This window comes from Miniopterus natalensis, chromosome X (assembly GCF_054644295.1).
Source record: "Miniopterus natalensis isolate mMinNat1 chromosome X, mMinNat1.hap1, whole genome shotgun sequence".
Taxonomy (NCBI): Eukaryota; Metazoa; Chordata; class Mammalia; order Chiroptera; family Miniopteridae; genus Miniopterus; species Miniopterus natalensis.
In genome coordinates, this window is record NC_142103.1 from 31,722,267 (window position 1) to 31,741,593 (window position 19,327).

Sequence of the window (19,327 nt, forward strand, 5' to 3'; positions counted from 1 at the left end):
AGCCATGTGAACTGTTACCAGCTCTCTGAGAAAAAAAATTACTAACTAAATAAAAGAGGGGTTCTTTATATAACACCAATGTGTAATTATAATGTAGTATATCTGAAACTTTCTGTAACATTATAAACCCATGTTACATCAATTAAAAAAATAGAAGAGGGGTAGACAAGAGTGGAGGATTGCACGATGCAGAAAGCTATGCTATTGAAAATATGCATTTGAAAATATTTTCGAAAATGCCCAACTTGAAAGGCACAGTCCTCCTAACAGCGCATACATTCCATAGGCCCAGCCTCCACATTCTCACTCTGTGTGAGTCATCAACACAAGATGAAGACAAGCTAGTGCTTGGCACATAGTTGGCACGTCCTTTTGCCTATTATCTTCTAGATGGAGATGCTGCCAATTTTTCACTGAAGTCAATAATTTGTGCTTGTTTCCCCTAAAGCTTAGGAATGGTTTCGCAAGATCTCCCAGAACTCTGTCCCTTGCCCCCACACTCAGCACAGGAACGCAAGGCAGCTTATCTTGTCGTTTTAATGAAACATCTTTGAGGTATGATTTCACTGGGGAGAGATTTAGAAATCAAAGCTTAAGCAGGACTGGTGAAAGTAAGTTATGCAGTACTGAGCAAAAAGCAATCTCTAGAACTCATTTTTCCCCCCTTGGCAAGCATTAATGAATGTCAAGCCTTTATAGATTAGTTAATATACTGAGAGATAGAGAATACATGTTTGTTTTTCCAAAACCTTGATACAGCCAGTGCCTCACTGAGACTTGAATAAACACATCCACTCATTAGAGTATTTTTCAGAGAAAGCTTCAGCAATATTTGCAAAAATGTCTAATTTATTTAACACATGAAATAATGACGGTTGCTTCAAATATATCTGCCACATTGGCACTTCTTATTAATTGTTATTTTATTTTTGTGCATTAGAATTTATCAGATAAGAAAACCAACCAACTCTGTTCATCCAAATATCTAATTACATTTTTCATGCTCTTTGTCATTTAAGTGGCTTTCTTGAAAGAGAACGCCAGCCTGACTTTTATTAATGTCAGAGAATGCATTTTTTCCTTTTGATAAAAGAAGAAAGAACCTTTCACATTCAAAATTCAATTTTTCTCCTAACATTTCCAATATGACATAAACATACGGTAAATAAAATTATTCTAATAAATTTTAGAGCCAGTGGACCGGTGAGGGGAACTCTGCGCATGCTGTGAATATACTGAATACTAAAGAGCATCCGAAATGTAAAAATCGGTGAACTTTTAAGAAAAACTGCATAATTCTATAGTTTTTCATTAAAAAGGAGAAACATATGCTACAATAACGATTAAACAAGATATGTCTATGTATCGAAAAGGACTGACAAATGAACCAAATGTGATGACAGTTTTCAAGAGTTTTACATGATGGCATATACTGGTTAGAAAAGTATATTTCTGCTTTGTATTTTCTCAACAAGAATATAACTAAGGGTAGGTTTAGAAATAAAACACTTTGCCTGAAGTCAAGAAATAAGACACATCAAATAATTCAAATAAAACGAAGAATAATGATTGTGTTCGAGGACAATGGGGCTGGTGAGGACCACAGGCGCAGCTGGTGTCTCCCTGGACAACCCTCCCCATGTAAGGGTTATTGGTGCTACCACACATGCCCTCTCCTGGGACATTTAGAAACATGCCATCTAACCATCTGTCTCACAGAGTCACGGATGAGCATACCCTGAGGCAGGGAACTGGCCGGGATCATCTCGAGAGCACCCTAATGCTTTACGAAACCCATATGACAGAAAACACATTTCAAAGGACTGCTGTAACTCTAAGTGAACTCAGCATCAGTTGAAAACAGATAATGCTGCAGAATGAAACAGTCTAAGCCCTATTATGTAAACTCTCTGTAGATATGATACCTGAAGCCGCTGGGGATTAAAAAAGAGAAATAGGAAACTCTTCCGCGAAATATGTGAGAAATTTGAAGCTGTTTGCTCAGAGTATGTAAAGTACTCATCAGAGGAAAACGTTCAAATCTCCTTTAAGAGAGATGAGAACTATTTCTTAATATATCAGAAGAGAGCTGAGTAAGATAGTTTCTTGACAGTAGTTCTCGAGGGAGAAGCTCCTCTTTTTATTTGCTACAGAAATCATGCTGGAATTGATGGGAAAAGATAGACATTTTGAAATAAATAAAGGAGGTCACTTGCAGGAAGATATATATATTTTTAGACGTAGATTCCTATTAAGAGATTCTCACTTTTATTCAAGTTAAAACGTTCATTTTGTTCCGTGAAGGAAGGGGTGTGGATTTTGCTTCTTTCATTAACTGTGTCACTTAAGCAAAACACAGGGCTTGTGAGCCGCGCAATCACACAGGGCCCCAGCCCAGAAGGGCACGGGAGTTGGTTTAATGCTCTGCTACTGCCACCTTGAAATTAACAGTCTTTGAACAAGAGGCCCATATTTTCATTTTGCAGTGAGCCCTGCAAATTATGTAGCCAATGCTGGTAAAAATAAAACCCATCTGCAACATAATAAACTGTCTTGATTGCCCATTTGTCACGAGTTTCTTATTAACATTTGAAACAGATTACAATGTCTTCAAATGATGTAGTAGTTACTATTCCTGATAATTTCTTAATGCTCTTTTCTTTTCTTTAACATTCACAAAATTATATCAAAGAAGAATTTCCCAGTGGTTAAGTCGCTTCCTTCAGAGGCTGAGCTAACTTTTTAAATCCACTCAAGCGTGATTTAGTAAGATAATTGTCTCAATGCTCCAATTATCATTGAAAAGAACTGTTTGGCTGTTGAAAATAAAACTGAAAACGTTAAAAAACTGAAACAGTAGCTTTGGATCGCCTTTCCTCTAAGTTCAGGTCCATGAGGGTATGTGGGGCAAAGACATCAAACTGGAACAAATGAAAACTCAGACATGTTGATTTACTATCCGGAGAATATACGAGAACATCCATCCAGAGGGAACAGAAGGCCTTAAAGTACATTCAAGTAAGGGTAATTATAGAACAATTATACTAATAAATAATAACTAATACGAGGTAAACCTGCTGTTCGATAGATGTGTTCCTAACGAGTCATGTAACTCATCACCTACTTCCTCCCCACAAGTAATTCTATTCTATTTTATATATTTCTTTTAAAAAATATTTTTATTGATTTTTAGAGAGAGGAAGGGAGAGGGAGAGAGAGAGAGCGAAACATCAATATTAGAGCGGAACATCGATGGCCTGCCTCCTGCATGCCCCATACCGGGGACTGCGCCCGCAACCCTTTTGGTGCATGGGGCGATGTCCAAACAACTGAGCCACACCAGCCAGGGCAACTAATTCTATTTTAACATACCAGGGACACTGCTCCTTAAGAAATTTTTTGGTAATTCATTTTTACAAACTAAACACAAACACACAGAGTGCAAATGAGCATTCCTTAGTTAATCAGTTGCTTGAGTTCATTTTTGTATGTTGTAGTTTCAAAAACACGGCGATATCCGTCTATCAAAGCCACTCTGGACAACACAAAGACACTGCTGAGTTCCCTGGAAAGTTCCAATGCCAAGGACATCCTACCACCTTGTTGCTGAAAACGACTCGATTCTGACTGACCCCGTCACTGGCAGTAGGTTCAAAAATGATAGGAATACAAAGCTTGGCGCATAAGCCACTTGCTTTCATATGCACAATAATGTGTCATGACCAAATTTGAATGACTGAAAACAAGTTTAAGCACTAGCAATGTGCAGTAGTGTAGTAGAGCAGTGGGCGGAGACAGGCTCTACAATTTAGAATGGAACTTAGCTCCATGCCCTTGAGCAAATGCTATTATTAGTGTCTCAGCTGTAAAAGGTGAGTTGAGTCATTGGACTTTAGGGTTCTTACCTTCAATGTGCATCTAGAATCACCCAGAGAGCATGTTAAAACACGGATTGCTCTCCTTACTCTCACCCAGTTTCTTATTCAGTAGTTATACTGAAGCTGCTGGCCCTGGGGCCACACTTTGAGAACCACTGCCCTAGGAGAACACCACGAATCTGAAGTGCAGGAACCCACCCACCTTGGTAGGGTTTCTGAGGCACCTGCCGCAGTGTCACAAGGTATCTGCAGAGAACAGCAGTGTCCTTCCTAAAGAAGACTCAAGCTGATGATGGCAGTGCATCGGCCTGGCAGGCAGCCACAGGGGCAGGTAGGCACAGGGGCAGGTAGCCATAGGAACAGGGTAGGGGGCAGAGAGGGTGTGTGATTCAGGATAAAATTCAGAAAGTTGTGACCTTAAAGTGAGTCTAAGAAGACTATGTAAAGCCTTAAATCAGAAAATAAAACCAGGTAGAGCACGAAATGCTAATGAAACACTGGCTGGCCATAAACTTGGGGATGGAAATCACAGAGCAATGAGTGTGGCCATAGGAGGAAGAGCTTTGGTGAGATGGAGCTCTAGCAATGAAAGCTCCTGGGAGGTCAGCATGACGGCCAAAGGTCCCACGCCCTGGGGGTAGGGGTGGGACAAGGCTTGATTCTCTCTAGATCCAGAAAGTTCCTAAAGAAGCTTTGCCCAAATCGTTTGCCATCGTCACCCACTGGAAAGTCTAAAGGGTGTATTTCTGGCAGAAAGAGTAATTCTAGATGGGTGGTCTGTAGTGTAATACCTGAGTATGTGTAAATGAACACTGTCTGAAAACACAGTGGTGCCTCGGTTTTCTAATGTGATCCGTTCCAGAAGCCCGTTCGAGTTCGGAAACGTTTGCAAACCGAGGGATCCACAGCCAACAGCTGGGCCTCAGGGATTTTGCTCTGAGCGGAAGCCAAGGGGCATGTTCGACTTCCAAGGCCTGTTCGAAACTGAAGTGTTTCCTCCCAGTTTACGGCGTTCGTAACCTGAAATGCTCGCCCACGGAGACGTTCAAAAACCGAGGCCCCACTGTAGCTGTCGGACTGCCTTGTTCTAAGGTGGATCACGCAAGACCCTGATATCAAAACGATGCAACTTTCTAGCTAGTTTTAAACACTTTACGAAAGTAAACAAATAAGTTATGATAATCAATTGGATTATTACGCAGACATACCAATAGCCATTTACTTGTGGGAGTCCATGTAATAAGAAGTATGCGTGTGTCCGTATGCACATGCACTATACATACACTGTAACCTTTGGTATACTTAAAAGGCATCTTTGCTAATGCGTTCATCTAATAAGACCATACCACACTCACTTTTGAACTGAAGTAAAGTTTCATTGACCTCACATGTATTTCCATACCTCCCAAAGCCCACCAGACACCTCTGAATACATCGTGTCTACATAGCCAAGAATTAAGGTCAAAGTCAGACATATTCTTTCCTATCACTCTTCCTAGAGAAACACTCCTTTACTCTCAGTGAAAATAAAGACATCCCACTGAAGCATTCCTGGACTGCTCCCAGAAAATTAGTAGTTAGTAGCTATCACCGAACAGCAAGCACATTCTGGTGTGACAAAAACATATACGGTAGGAGGGTCTATTATAATGCACGGGGTATTGCAGTTCCAAGTAGATCTTGAATCGACTAAATGGTTTTTTTTTTAGATATGAAGTGAAAGCAAAATGAGGCCCTCCTATAGTGCCTAATATAGTTGTGAAAACACAAAGTAGATGGAAATGTAAGAAAACAGAGAGACTGCTTAATTCCTTTCAAATAGAAACTGAATTGCTGAGGCAGTTCTCACCACCTTATTTATATATCAGATTGCTCACAAACCATGATGTCACCCACCAGGAAGAGTGTGACAGTGCGACAATCCCGAATGGTTTTATGGATAAAATCGCAGGAAAGCATTACCGGGCAATCAGAAACTAGCTTCAGAAACTGCCCACAGGCCAGGAAAAAAGAAGCTTATAACAAAGGACTTACATTTTGTGAACTGAAACTTGGTATTTCTTGCATATCAGAGATTTAGAGATAGTCAGCTTCCCCACACAGATTTGCTTTCCTACCGTATTTGTGAGACAAGCAACTGTGGTAGCTTTATACTCCCCCCTCAAAACAAAGCAAAACCCTGCATATGGCCTTGTTTTCTGTATAAATAACACATTTTTCTTTAAGACATACTACTGTCTGCGTAAATGTTTGCGATGGCGCCTCAAGAGTACAGACTTGTGGTTTTCCCTAGTTGCTTTGTCTTTAAAGAGCCGCATCCTTCAGAAGTGTTAACTACTGAAGTCCAGAGCACAAGATATCTTTTCCTAAGGTTATAATTATCTATGATTTTAAAAGAGAGAACCCATACATTTCCTTATAAAGATGCTTACTTTGTTCCTCTGGGGTTTTAAAATGAGGCAGGGGACAAGGGCAGATAGGCTGGGCACTGCGCTGCAACCCCTCACCACCACCCTCTTGTCTACTAGCAAGGAAAGAGGTACGTTTTGGGGGTTTCATTTCGACTGTAATGGTGGCTCAAGTGAAAATGGCTATTTTTCAACATGCTTGAGCCACAAATAGTTTACCCTAGATTACTTAGAAGTACAGGATGTATATACTGTAGGGGATGGAGTGCAGTTACACTTAAAGCTCAATGTAGCCATAGTCCATCTCTATAGCTCGATTTCCATATCCCCTCAGATACTGCCCTGGCCGGATAGCTCACTTGGTTGGAGCATCATCCTGTGCACCGAGAGGTTGCCAGTTTGATTCCCAGTCAGGGCATACGCCCAGGTTGTGGGCTGGATCCCTAGTAGGGGGCATGCAGGAGGCAGCCGATTGATGTTTCTCACCCTCCCTTTCCCTTCCTCTCTCTGTCTCTAAAATCAAGGAAAAAAAATATTTGAAAAATTATATGATCAGATAGCCCTTAGAACAAGGCTGCACTGACTCTCTGAATGAAAAAAAAAGAGATGCAAAGAAAAATACAACAAGGCCTAACAACATAATGGATCCTGGTTCCGCCAGCTAGAGCTCTGACTCAGAACCCATTGCCTCAAACGAGGAAAGCTTCTTTTTAAGCATGGGGGAAGACACAGGGGAGGCAGTTTCACATACCATACTGAATTTCAGTAGAACTAGGTCGGTTAAACACTCTGTCCTGAGACACACACCTTTCATTTTCAATTGTTTTCAAATAAAAAGAGAAAAAAAAATCCCCTTTTCCAGTTGGATTGTTTAAATGCACCTACAGCTACTCCTGTCTAGCAAAAGCTAGGCAAGCTCTCCCTACTGATGCATTTCAAAAAAGGTTCAATTGGCAAAAGAAAGCAAGTGCAAAGGGTTTTTGACAAAAGAGGACTAGAGGGAACACATTTTCCTTCCACAGAAATACTGTTCTAGAAAATCAAAGGAGGTAACGAATCAAACCAGGAATGCGCAGGTATTGGTGAGATAACCGGGGAATTTGGAAAACTTCCTCAACTTCAGACACTCAACTACATCAATTATTAGCTTAAAAACTGAGATGGGGGTTATGATATAAAAATGCAAGACTAAACATTCAAACAAAACAATGTATTTTGACTTTCAGATTACAACACAGTCTAACACAGCATACTGTGAGAATGCAGTTCTACCACGGAATCATGTGGATCTGAAAAGGGCACCCTAGCACCTGGGCCCACCCAGCAGGGCTGTGCCTGTGGCTCCCTGAGCCTCCCCACCTCCATCCTGTTTATCGATGCTCCAAGTAATTCCTAGGCAGGCCTGCCCAGGGCTCGGCAAACAGAAAAGGCTCAATCAAATTCAAGAGCTCTGAAATATCTCCTCTGATGAAAAGAGAATTTTTTTTTTAACACAATGTGCACTTAAAGTAGATTCCAACACTGGTTCAAACAAATAAAAGTATTATGCCATCCATAGTTAATTGCACATTTAAAAGGATTATTATTTTTTTGCTTCCCAAATGAATCATACCATCATCTTCTGAGCTATTAGGAAATAGCATATGAAATCCAGTGTTCATTTAGATGACAATCAATACTCCAGGATTAGGTTATAATGCTTTTCAAACAGCATTATAACAAAGGCATAACTGCTTACTTAAACTAAGATATGGGATTTTTCCCCCTATTTATTCCCACTGATTAGTCAAGGCAGTCTGTTACAGTTATAGATCATTCATGTGTGAAGGGAGCAACTGAGGATTGACTAGACATAAAAAAAATAAGTTTCATATATAAAAATATGGGGAAAAATTCAAAGATAGATGTTCTATGCTGCACACAGTCCTGTGTGAATGGAAACATGCACACGTACATACATACGCAGCAAGAGCCATTACTTCCCACAAAAGGGACACATAGAGGGGGAGAAAGGCTGGCAGTAACCCCTTAAGTAGGTTAATAGTGCTGAGTTGTCAGACCACAATACTGTGATTAGGGTGTGTCCCCCCTGCTCAGCCGCTGTGGGTACTCAATAAATACGTGTAGAATTAAATTAAAAATCACTGAAAGGTTTTCTTCCATAATAAGCCTTTTGCATATTTAGTGTAACAATAGATTTTGCGCTGATTCTGAAGCAGCCCAGGGGCTCAGGGATTCAATGTGGGTGGAACGAATACAATTTTCTAAAAAAAAAAAAAAAAATCCAAAAAAAAATCATTAGAGACGCAGTTGGGTTCAATGCAGTTTGTTGGTTCTATGAATCCGTTAGGTGTAATTACTGACATGAATCTCAACGCATCTGACTGAGAACGGCGCCAAATTAATTGCGATGTTGGTACATAACAGCTTTGTGTGTTGGTATTTGACATTTCTCTCTAGTAAGAATTAGAATATTAAAATATGGAACCAAAGCATGTTTCTAATAAATGATGAGGCCACCTACAGTGTGTTTTGGCCGTTTCTTATGGAGCTGATTTGATTGTTTTCACCCACCCGCTCCAGTATTTTCACGGGCCTCTCTCTGCCTAGGGAGGTTGCATAAGGCGAGCATGGCGACGAGCCCATTCTGCAGAGGACAGCCCCATCCGGAGCCGCCAGCACCACTCACCCTCCACAGGCGAACTGATGGAACCTTGTTAAATGCTCAACACACCGAAGACGGCTCTGATCGAGCTTGCAAATCTGAGTTTCTGAATTTAGAATGTAAGAACTCTTAATGAGATCTAAAGTGTATTACCTATCTCGTTTCACATATTTATTTTTGTCTCCTATTTAAAAGAATATTTTTAGTCGATGTAGAAAAATGTTTTCCTGCTAATGCAGACAGAGTGAGAGTTTAGCACTTACTTCCAGTGAGCTGATGCCAGAAATTTAATTAATTTCAGTATGAGGTCAGGAAAAGATTACTAGTGGTAAGTGGCTCAAATAGGCTACAGGAAAAAATAACTAGCACCTTCAGTTAACCTAGAGGGCATTCTGGAACTAGTACAGATGACGCCCATATACATCCATATGTAAAGGTGCCTGTGCGCAACCATTGCCGGTGCTCTGAGAATGGTCCAGAGACCATAATAAAGTCCTAGTGATCTACCAGTGATCTATACCCTGTATGCAGGCGATCTGTACACAATTAAATTTAAGCACTATATGCTGCACATTTTCATCTGTGTAAAATGTAAAGCCAGAAATACTGGGAGGGGGTGGGGAAGGTGAGAGGGGGGGGTTCAGACTAATAGAGTTCAGAAAGATTACAGATAATGAAGACTGATATGCACATAGCTTTCTATATAATTACGAAATCCAATTAATCAAAACATCTCTTCCCCAGGCATTCTAGTCAGCCAAGATTTTATTGTAGCGATTATTGCCATTAATAGATTTCCTTGATGTGTTCACTGAAATAACTATTATTATTAATGGGCTAACAACATTTAACACTTAAATGCTAACCATGTGCCAGGCAAGTGCTAAGAGGTTCGTGTGTATTTGCTCATTTAATTCTTATAGAAATCCTAGGAGGCAGGTGTCATTCTTTCCCCTATTTTTATAGACAAAGAAGCTGAGGGTCACAGAGGTTAGGTGAATTGCCCAAAGTTACACAGTTTAGGGTGTAGAGTCAGAATTTGAACTCAGGCTTGTTTGGCTCCAAGAGGAAAAGGGTTGAACTCATCTCAACTGAATGCTAACCCACTGAAAGATGTGTCTGACATAGCATGTCACAGGGGTGATCAGAATCACGCACCAGGATGTGATTTATCACAGATGGCTGCTATTGTGGGAGCTCCTCTTACACCTCAATCCCTTACCCCAGTACTTAACCTCAGAAATTCAAGAAGTGTTTATTGAATGAACTGGCAGCACTATGGCATGATGTTGCCTAAAACAGGCGGGGCAAAGGGTGTTTCATTAAAATAACAAAGCCCCACATTTATACTAAATATCTTAGCTCTAAAGACCTGGGCAAATCCTTACCGTGCTGAATAATTTTATTTGGGAAAAAGCCCCATAAATCCCCACTGAGAAAACAAACCTAGAGAACAAAGAAAAAATTCTGACTGTGAATAAACATATATTTCTTGAAATGTTTGCTAATGTAGGGAGCAAGGCAATTTATTTTTATTTATTTTTTAAAAATATGTTTTTATTGATTTCAGGGAGTGGAAGGGGGGGAGAGGGAGAGGCAGAGGCAGAGGCAGAGGGAGAGGGGGAAGGGGAGAGAAACATCAATGATGAGAGAGTCACTGATCGGCTGCCTCCTGCACACCCCCTGCTGGGGATTGAGCCTGCAACCGGGGCATGTACCCTGACCGGGAATCAAATTGTGACCTCCTGGTTCATAGGTTGATGCTCAACCACTGAGCCACACCGGCTGAGCCAGCAAGGCAATTTAAATAAATGAAATATCAACCAGATATTCTTTTTCCTTCATAGGTAAGGCTTTATTAGGTTAATGGTTCTTTTCTAGGTCCACAAAGCATACACACTTTGTTTAGCTTTTGCAATTGCATCTATGAGCCATTCATAAGCATTTGTGAAATAGGCCAGATTGATGGTGCCTATATTGTCTCAGTAATTTATATTCTCAGGAGAGCTTTAATACCACTGGGATCGATTCCATTAATTATGGGTAGTAATCTATAACTTTGGTTACTGTAATTTAACGTCTGGGGCATGACATTAGGAAACACAGTTTTGACCTATCCAGCTTAAAATAATGTAATGTACAATGAACTCATTTACTTACAAGATGTAATTATTTTAAAACTTAGAAAACAGAGGAAAAAAATTGCTCTCCACCACTAATCATAGTTTAATTATTTAGGTTTATTGGTTAAAATTTGCTAATTCACTCTCAGAAGACAGATTTATCATCAGATCTCACTAAAGTAGATCATTCTTTATCATCACCCTAGAAGTAAATAGGCAATTCTAATTTCCATATAATCTTACAGGAGGAGGAGCAAACCTGTTCCTGATTAAATAATATTTGCATACAAAACACACTGCAGTTTCCAAACTCAAAACAACCTTTTTTAAATGTATTTCTTTTTATTGCTTCTTACCAGTCCTTGTAATTAATTTGCTGACTTCCATAAACATGAAAAGAGATTTACTCACAAATATTACAAATATGTGGTAAGCCTCCTTACTCTACCTACAGAATTAATTAATTTATTTTTGGTAGTCCCTAAGTTAATTATCATCTATACTAACATAATCAAAGGTTGGAGAACATAGATTATACCAAGTACTTTGCATAGTTTATATATTACACACTTTAGAGTACATTTATTGATTTAGCATATTTCTTGCTGCATTTAAATTAGCTTTTTCAATTTTACATTTAAATAAATAGTGTATTACTGTGCATGTTCTAATTATAATTATTTGGGAAATGGTGCAATAAATGCTGGATGAATGAATGAAATAACCTACTATGTCAAAAAACATCAATGCATAATTATATATTGGTAAAACAAGCTGTTCTTTTTTTAAAGTCTTGGCTATTAGTGAACCCGTTGCTTGCAACTCCCTCTGCCTTTCCCTCCATCTCTTTTATGAAAATTTCCTTCCTGTTACTACCTTCTTAAACTGCCTCAGGTTTAAACGCCTTCTTCGAAGACAGAATAAGGTATGAGCTAATTCTTCGTTTTTTTTTCTTCTCACCTTTCACTGTCCTTTTCTGGCTACATCTACCTTGTCTTCACCTCTCCTTTCTGGTGCTTCTGGTTCACTACCCTGGGAACCTTGGAACAGATTCATTCGTACAATCACCTTGGCTCTCCCACCTCATCACCACTGCCCTGTCTGACTTGAAAGGCTCTTCACAGTTTTCCCAATAATCTTCCTACCTTTGCGACAGTTTTCCAATTTAAACCCTTCCCTGCAATGACAATGCAAACAGTGACGATGTCAGAAAATATTTACTGAACATTGAACTATTTATCAGAGACCAAAGACATCAACATAACTGATAGACTAGAGTATAAATAACAACAGTCTCTGTGGATTACCTCATTTCGCCATCACAATAACAAGGAAGGTACTATTATTCCATTTTATAGATGAGGAAATTGAGGCACAGAGTGACGAAATACCTTATTAAAGATTATATGGCTAGTCAGTTGTGCATCTGGGACTTGAACTTAAGACATATCCTCTTAATCATTTTGATGTGCTTTCCTGTGGGCCACTCAACATACCCTGCATCAGGCCTGCTGCCTTACATGCTGATGTGTTACTTGACCGCTTTCACCTCTGCTTAGCCGAATACTGCCCATCCTTCAGTGTCTAGTTCTACTGATAGGCCCTGAGACTGTATTTGGCCTTTTCCATGAAGCCTTACGTTATTTTACCAGACTTCATTGATTTCTCCTTTAAGATAGTTCTAAATAATCTGTTATCTATCAGTACACAGTTTATAGTTCGCGCTGGTTCGGGTTTATTCCACCTGAAGGAGAGCAGAATATGTCACCCCAAATGTGCCACTTTGGCATAAGGATTATTCTAAGCTGAAGGCAATTAAAGAAGGAAATACAAGAAAAGCTCTCTGCACTCCCCCTATTTGCCTACAAGCGGGACATATACTTGTAAAGGTGTCCCTCATCTCCTCTGTACCAGGAAGGACAGAGGTTAATCACGAGAAACAACTCCGATAGACCCTGATTAGTCCAGAGATAGCACCAGAGGCCCTATATACAAAACCTTACTAACTAGCCCTTACCCCCATTAGTTCCCCCATACATTTACCATCTAACGATTTGCCCCTCTAAGAACTCAAAAGCCTTCTCCCTTGTCTTATCTAAAATTTTCTCAAATGAATTGTTCTGTTGTGAAGACGTTACATAAGCTGAAGTTCTCATCACCCCTTTGAGGTACTCATGGCCGAGCGCTCCCACCTGTAGGTATAATGCATGCTTTAAATAAACTTTTCTTTCTGGTTAATCCATCCTTTGTCAGTCTGATTTATAGGCAGTAAACCTAAGACGGGCAGCTGGAAAACAGTGTTCAGCCCCTACGCATCTCTCAGATAAAACTAAACCACATAAGGGTGGGGAGCAGGTCTTGAACTCTCTTGAGATTCTTCAATTGCACAAAATGACTCATTATCAGTAGCTACAAGTATATTCTAGGCCCTGTGTTATACACTGTACTTAATGATCTCCTTTAGTCTTCACGAGAACTGCGTTAGAGGAGGTAAATGCCATTACCCTGCACTACAGGTGAGGAACCGGGGCATGAAGGGATGAAGGAGCAGAACTGGCATAAGGAGAGTAGATGGACAAGCCAGGGCCGATCTTTTTAACATATCATCATGCCTTTTGTCTCCTTTACCATTAAAAATACACTATTTCTTATCCTGGCCTCTGCCTCCTGATCCCCAAGTCTCTCAAAATGGATCCTTGCATGTGGTATTTTTTACAGATTTAAGCTGAAAGATGTAATTCTCCGGCTGCTTGGCTGGCATGATATCTTGACTTAATTCTGAGCTCAGCCGACCACACCTGGATTACATAAATAACCTCTTGTGCTTGCTTCATTCTACTATCCTTCTGAGTAATTAAATTATGAAATAGTTTTCCCTGACGGATGGACATAATTTTGCATGCCAGATAAACATTATCTTACTACTGTTACTTATCAACTATACAGGATCACAGAAGAGATTGTAAACGGGAGAGAGGTTTGCAATTTGCGAAGTTGATCTGAAATTGAAATTTACAGAAAGAGTAGATGTGTTTTTTTAAATTGTAATTTTCAGGGGAACTTTCTTTACCCAAGGGACTCTTTGGTTGAGTTTCTTGGTTAAAGGTAAGATCCTTGGTTCCGATGGTGTGCATCTCTAGTCACATGTGCATGAAATTCTTCTACACTCTACATCAGTGATTTTCAGTCGCTGTACCACAAGAATTTTTACAACATGCAGTACCTGTTTAGTCAGGGGTACTGACCTCTTTCCCCTTAGACTGTCAAATAAAAACATGACAATAGCCAATGCAACAATAGGTGTCCGGTGCCAATGAATCAAAAGTATATCTATTTTTCTGGTGAGATCGGCAAAAAAATATATTTTTGTGTGTACCGCAGAATTTTAGTAATTGGTTTAGGTGTGCCAGGAGATGAAAAAGGTTGAAAATCACTGCTGTACATAATACACATCTCACAATGGCAGTCAAATATTCTCTATCACCTTGCATTCAGTGGGAAGGAAGACTATAGTGTTCCGTCAGTGGAAAGCGGAATACACTGTTCTCATTGGACACACTTAAAGTTCTTTAAATCACTTTCGGACTGCACCTCATTCCCACATCTCCCATGGATTCACACTTTGTGCAGCTCTGCCATGCTTCCTCCCAGGCTCTCAGAATGTCTGTAATTCACTTACACCTAGTTAACAATAGCATCTTTTATGAGACACTGTCTGGAGAGGCTCACTGACACTGAGTTCCACCTTGACATGCAATGCTGTTCCTCTTGTTATTTCCTTTTAGCATCTTTTCACCTTAATTAGGACTACAGGCGACCTCGCCCCGGGATGAGCACCCCAGCGGTGCCACTTGACCTGCAGCTTCCCCTGAGTCACAGGGCCCAGTTCGTGTTCAGAGAGCAAAGAAAACAAAAACTCAAGGAACATCTGTTAAAAATAAAAACTTTTCTTGCATACAAACAGGAAAATCATATATTATCCAGTAGAACCCAGACAGTGATGACATATGAGGGTCAGGGCCAAGAAGAGACAAAAGTTCTAAAACCAAAGACAAAAACAGCTGATAAAGAAAGTGCCCCTACACCTACAAGGAGCAAAAATGATACTATAATGGGAAAAACTGTATTCCTTTAAAATCTTTGAATGAATTAACTGATTCAACTACAGCAATTGATACACATAATTTGGAGAATCATCATCAAACTCTGCAGTTGTCACCAATTAAAGATAAGCCCCAAGCCTGGCCAGCGTGGCTCAGGGGTTGAGCACCAACCTAGGATCCAAGAGATCGTGGTTCGATTCCCGGTCAGGGCACAGGCCCGGGTTGCGGGCTTGATCCCCAGCAGGGGGCGTGCAGGAGGCAGCCGATCAACGACTCTCTCATCTTTGATGTTTCTCTCTCTCTCTCCCTCTCCCTTTCTCTCTCTGAAACCAATAAAGACATATTAAAAAAAAAAAAAGATGAGCCCCAAGGTCAACTTATGACATTAAGCCAAGCGTTTCACATTAAAAACAATCATGAAAAGGAAACAAGTGACCACAGCAAAACCAAAGCAAGATACTAACATGCTCAAGAAACCTATGTTTGGATCTTATCATATCCAAATTGTTCACTGTGAGGTTAGTTCATTTAGAAAACCTGTACATGTCGAAGATGAGAGCTCTGCAATGACAAAGAAACTTTCAACTAGTCTCTCTCACACCGCAAAACCTCAGCTTATAAACACCAGCAGTGAAATGGTGAAGGGTCACAGAGCCTCAAATACAATTACCACTAAATCTGTGAGGACTGCATCTGAGAACGAACAACTTTTGTGTCTTCCTCTTAGACGTCACCACAATAATACCCATAATACCCAAAGACTCCCAGAAACAAGGCATCGGTAGAACCTCTGCCAATGTTACAATTCGGAAAGGGGCTCATGAGAAACAATTATTACAATTAGCTTGGCTGGTGTGGCTCAGCGGCTGAGCATCAACCCAGGAACCAGGAGACAGAGGTTCGATTCCCGGTCAGGGCACAGGCCCGGGTTGCGGGCTCGATCCCCAGCAGGGGGTGTGTAGGAGGCAGCCGATCAATGACTCTCTCATCATTGATGTTTCTAACTCTCTCTCTCTCCCTCTCCCTTCCTGTCTTAAAAAAAAAAAAAAAAAATCAATTAAAAAATATTTAAAAAAACAAAAAACACTGTCTTTATAATTATTCAAAGTGTATGCATACATTTTTTGTGGGATACCCTATATACAAATCTCCCAGTCAAGTTGCTGGTACATGGTAAGTGCTACATGGTTTTTTGTTATTATTATTATTTGACAATGCATTCACAAATGCAAAGATTCCACAGCCAGACTACTTGGATTCTAATCTTGGTGCTAGTATTTTCATTTGTGTGACCTTGAGCAAGCTCCTTAATTTCTATGAGCCTCAGTTTCCTTATCTGTGAAATGAGACAATAATAATACCTACCTCACAGAGATGTTATGAGGATTGACTTCAACCATGGGAAAGTCTTAGACCAGCAGATGCTCAACATTACACAGTGCTTACAATTTTGACTATCGCTATCTTTAGAAACAGGGGGTCCATATTGACCATATTATTTTGTATCTAGTTCTGATTTTGCTTTGTTTTTAAATTCTCTAACCCTCAGTGGCAAAGGCTATGCTTTGTCATTCTTAAATTTTTAGGGGGCAGCTATCTGGTGCCAATCACTTCATTTACCCTCTCTTCTTTAGAAAGAAAACAAACAAAACCAAAGACCCTACCTTTAATCTACGGTCCTTCTTGCTAACCAACAAAACAACTACTCTATACTGCATGGACATACTAGCCTTTTGTTCCTAGGCTCACAGCTGAGCAGGCTGCTTTCCCCCTCATTTTTCCATTTATAATAGTGCTGTCAGTATCCTTTATGGCTTGAAATGTACAAACCCCCAAGGAAGAGTGTTAATTGTGGCTGCTGTGTGTCAACAAAATGAAAATCAGAGCTCTAAGGCTCATCTCCCCAATTCTAGGTTTTCTCTCTTTATCTCGCCCCCTCTTCTTCCCTCGCCACTGCCTCATCCAGAACATAATATAAGTCGGTAAAAACAAAAAACACAAAGAGAAAAAGACTGTTTCAACAACAGATCACCTTGAGCTGGTTACCAAAAAGCCTGAGTGCTCAGTGAAAGGGGACAAGAAATACAGGTAATTTGGTGAATTTGACACAAGTAACTAATAAAATTGTGAAATTTTCTACCAAGAACACAGTTCACTTTATAATTCAAAATTAATTTAGTACAATTGGTTTTTCACTTTAGAGATCATTAAAAAAATCGAAGTACTGCATACCTTTGTTCATATCAATGAGCTGTTTCTTTTTCTTCTGACGTTCCAATTTTTCTTGTTCGGCTTTTTCTTTTGCTAGTTTTGCCCTCTTACTCTTCTCTTCCATTTCTTTTCTTTTATTGTTTTCTTTTACTGCTTCCTGTACATACAAACAAAGTTAAAAACCCTTTCATTACTTATATAGTGGAGAAGCTGTACAATTTTAAAACGACACATGCACGTGGGTGCGTAGATGGAAAAGTATTATAGCAGCTTCAAGGTGCATACATACACTTTTGAGAAAAACCCATCATCCTAAGACATTGAAAACAATTTAGAAATAACTCGGGCTTTAGTTGACATCACCTAGTGCCAGAAAATCTGGGACATGAATGTTTACAGCTTTGATATACAAGAAAAGTTGTAATATGGAAATACAGCTTAGTGAGTATTTTACAACTTTACAGTACCTTTTGCCCTTACTTGCAAAATGGGGATTAAAAAACACGACTATCTCATACGATTTTTGTGAGGAAAAATGAGATAAACTTATAAAGTGCTTAGAACACATAGTCAATGGTGATGATGGTGATGACTGTGGTGGTAACAATTATGGCTCAGTGGTTGAGCATCAACCTATGATCCAGGAGATCTAACAGTGCAAGGCATGAAATAATCAGCCACTTTATCACAGGAAAGAAATACCTGCAAGTTCAATAGCTTAGTACATGTCAAGATCTTTAGAAATGCTGAAACATATTTCAAGCTATTGTCTGTTTTACTTTAGATAGATTTTTTTATGGAACTCAAGTGAATCAAACATTCCAGTAGATGGTATGGGATCAAGTTGAAGAGAACCGGTCAGCTGGAATAATAACATTAACTTCCTCTGTGGTCAGAGAATTCACTAATACAGAGACACATCAACTGCAAGTTTCCTCCATCCAGCTGTTCTGTCTCTTTTTTCCCATTATGATTGATTAGATATACTTCACAGCATGTACCATTTCACAAAAACTATTTTGTTCCCGAAACCCTAAAGAAAAGGACTCAATAACAAGAACACATCTACAAGACTGCCTGGAGGTATCTGTATCGAAATATTTCTCTTCATATTAGAAGACAATAGTTCTTAAAAGCCCTGAAAATATTTTTTTTTTAATTTTATTTTTGTTCAAAATATTACAGATGTCCCTTTTTCTCCCCAATGACCCTTCCACCCTGTCCCATCCCCCTCCTCAGCCCCTCTCGCCACCATTGTCTGTGTCCTTGGGTTGTGCATATACGCATATAAATTCTTTGGTTACTCTCTCCCCCTCCATCCACCCGCCCCCCTCCATCCTTCTGAGATTCCTCAGTCTGATCCATGCTTCCATGTCATTGAGTCTATTCTGTTTATCAGTTTATTAAGTTCTTTAGATGCCACGTATAAGCGAGATCATGTGATGCTTGTCTTTCTCTGCCTGGCTTATTTCACTTAGCATAATATTCTCCAGGTCCATCCAGACTGTCCCAAAGGGTACGAGATCCTTCTTTACAGCTGCGTAGTATTCCATGGTGTGAATGTCCCACAGCTTTTTTTATCCACTCAGCTACTGATGGGCATTTGGGCTGTTTCCAGATCTTAGCTATTGTAAACTGAGCTGCTATGAACATAGGGGGGAATAGATTCTTTCTGATTAGTGAGCCCTGAAAACACTTTCAAAAAAATCTCCTGACTTGCAAGAATTATTGGTACCTCTCCCTTCCGCTGCCCCCGTCAGGCAGGTTATGAGCACAGGATGATCTGGCTCCTGCAGACAGACTCAAAGACTAGCACTGAAAAGAAGCTGGAATAGCAGAAACAGAATTTTAGAGTAGGGTGTCTCCACCTCAGCACTACTGTCATTTTGCTCTGGATGATCTCTGTTGTAGGAGCCGTCCTATGCATTATAATGTGTTT

At 39.9% G+C, this 19,327-nt stretch overlaps 1 protein-coding gene and 1 pseudogene across 1 annotated transcript in view; one reads left to right on the plus strand and one right to left on the minus strand.

Moving 5' to 3' along the window:
• Nucleotides 1-19,327, minus strand: part of DIAPH2 (diaphanous related formin 2) — a 709,361-nt gene that overhangs the window by 148,989 nt on the left and 541,045 nt on the right. The window contains exon 26 of the mRNA XM_087813361.1: nt 17,410-17,545. Coding sequence (XP_087669487.1) covers nt 17,410-17,545 — 136 coding nt within the window. The remainder of the gene's footprint in view (nt 1-17,409; nt 17,546-19,327) is intronic.
• On the plus strand, nt 14,904-16,047 carry LOC107540136 (cytoskeleton-associated protein 2 pseudogene; annotated as a pseudogene).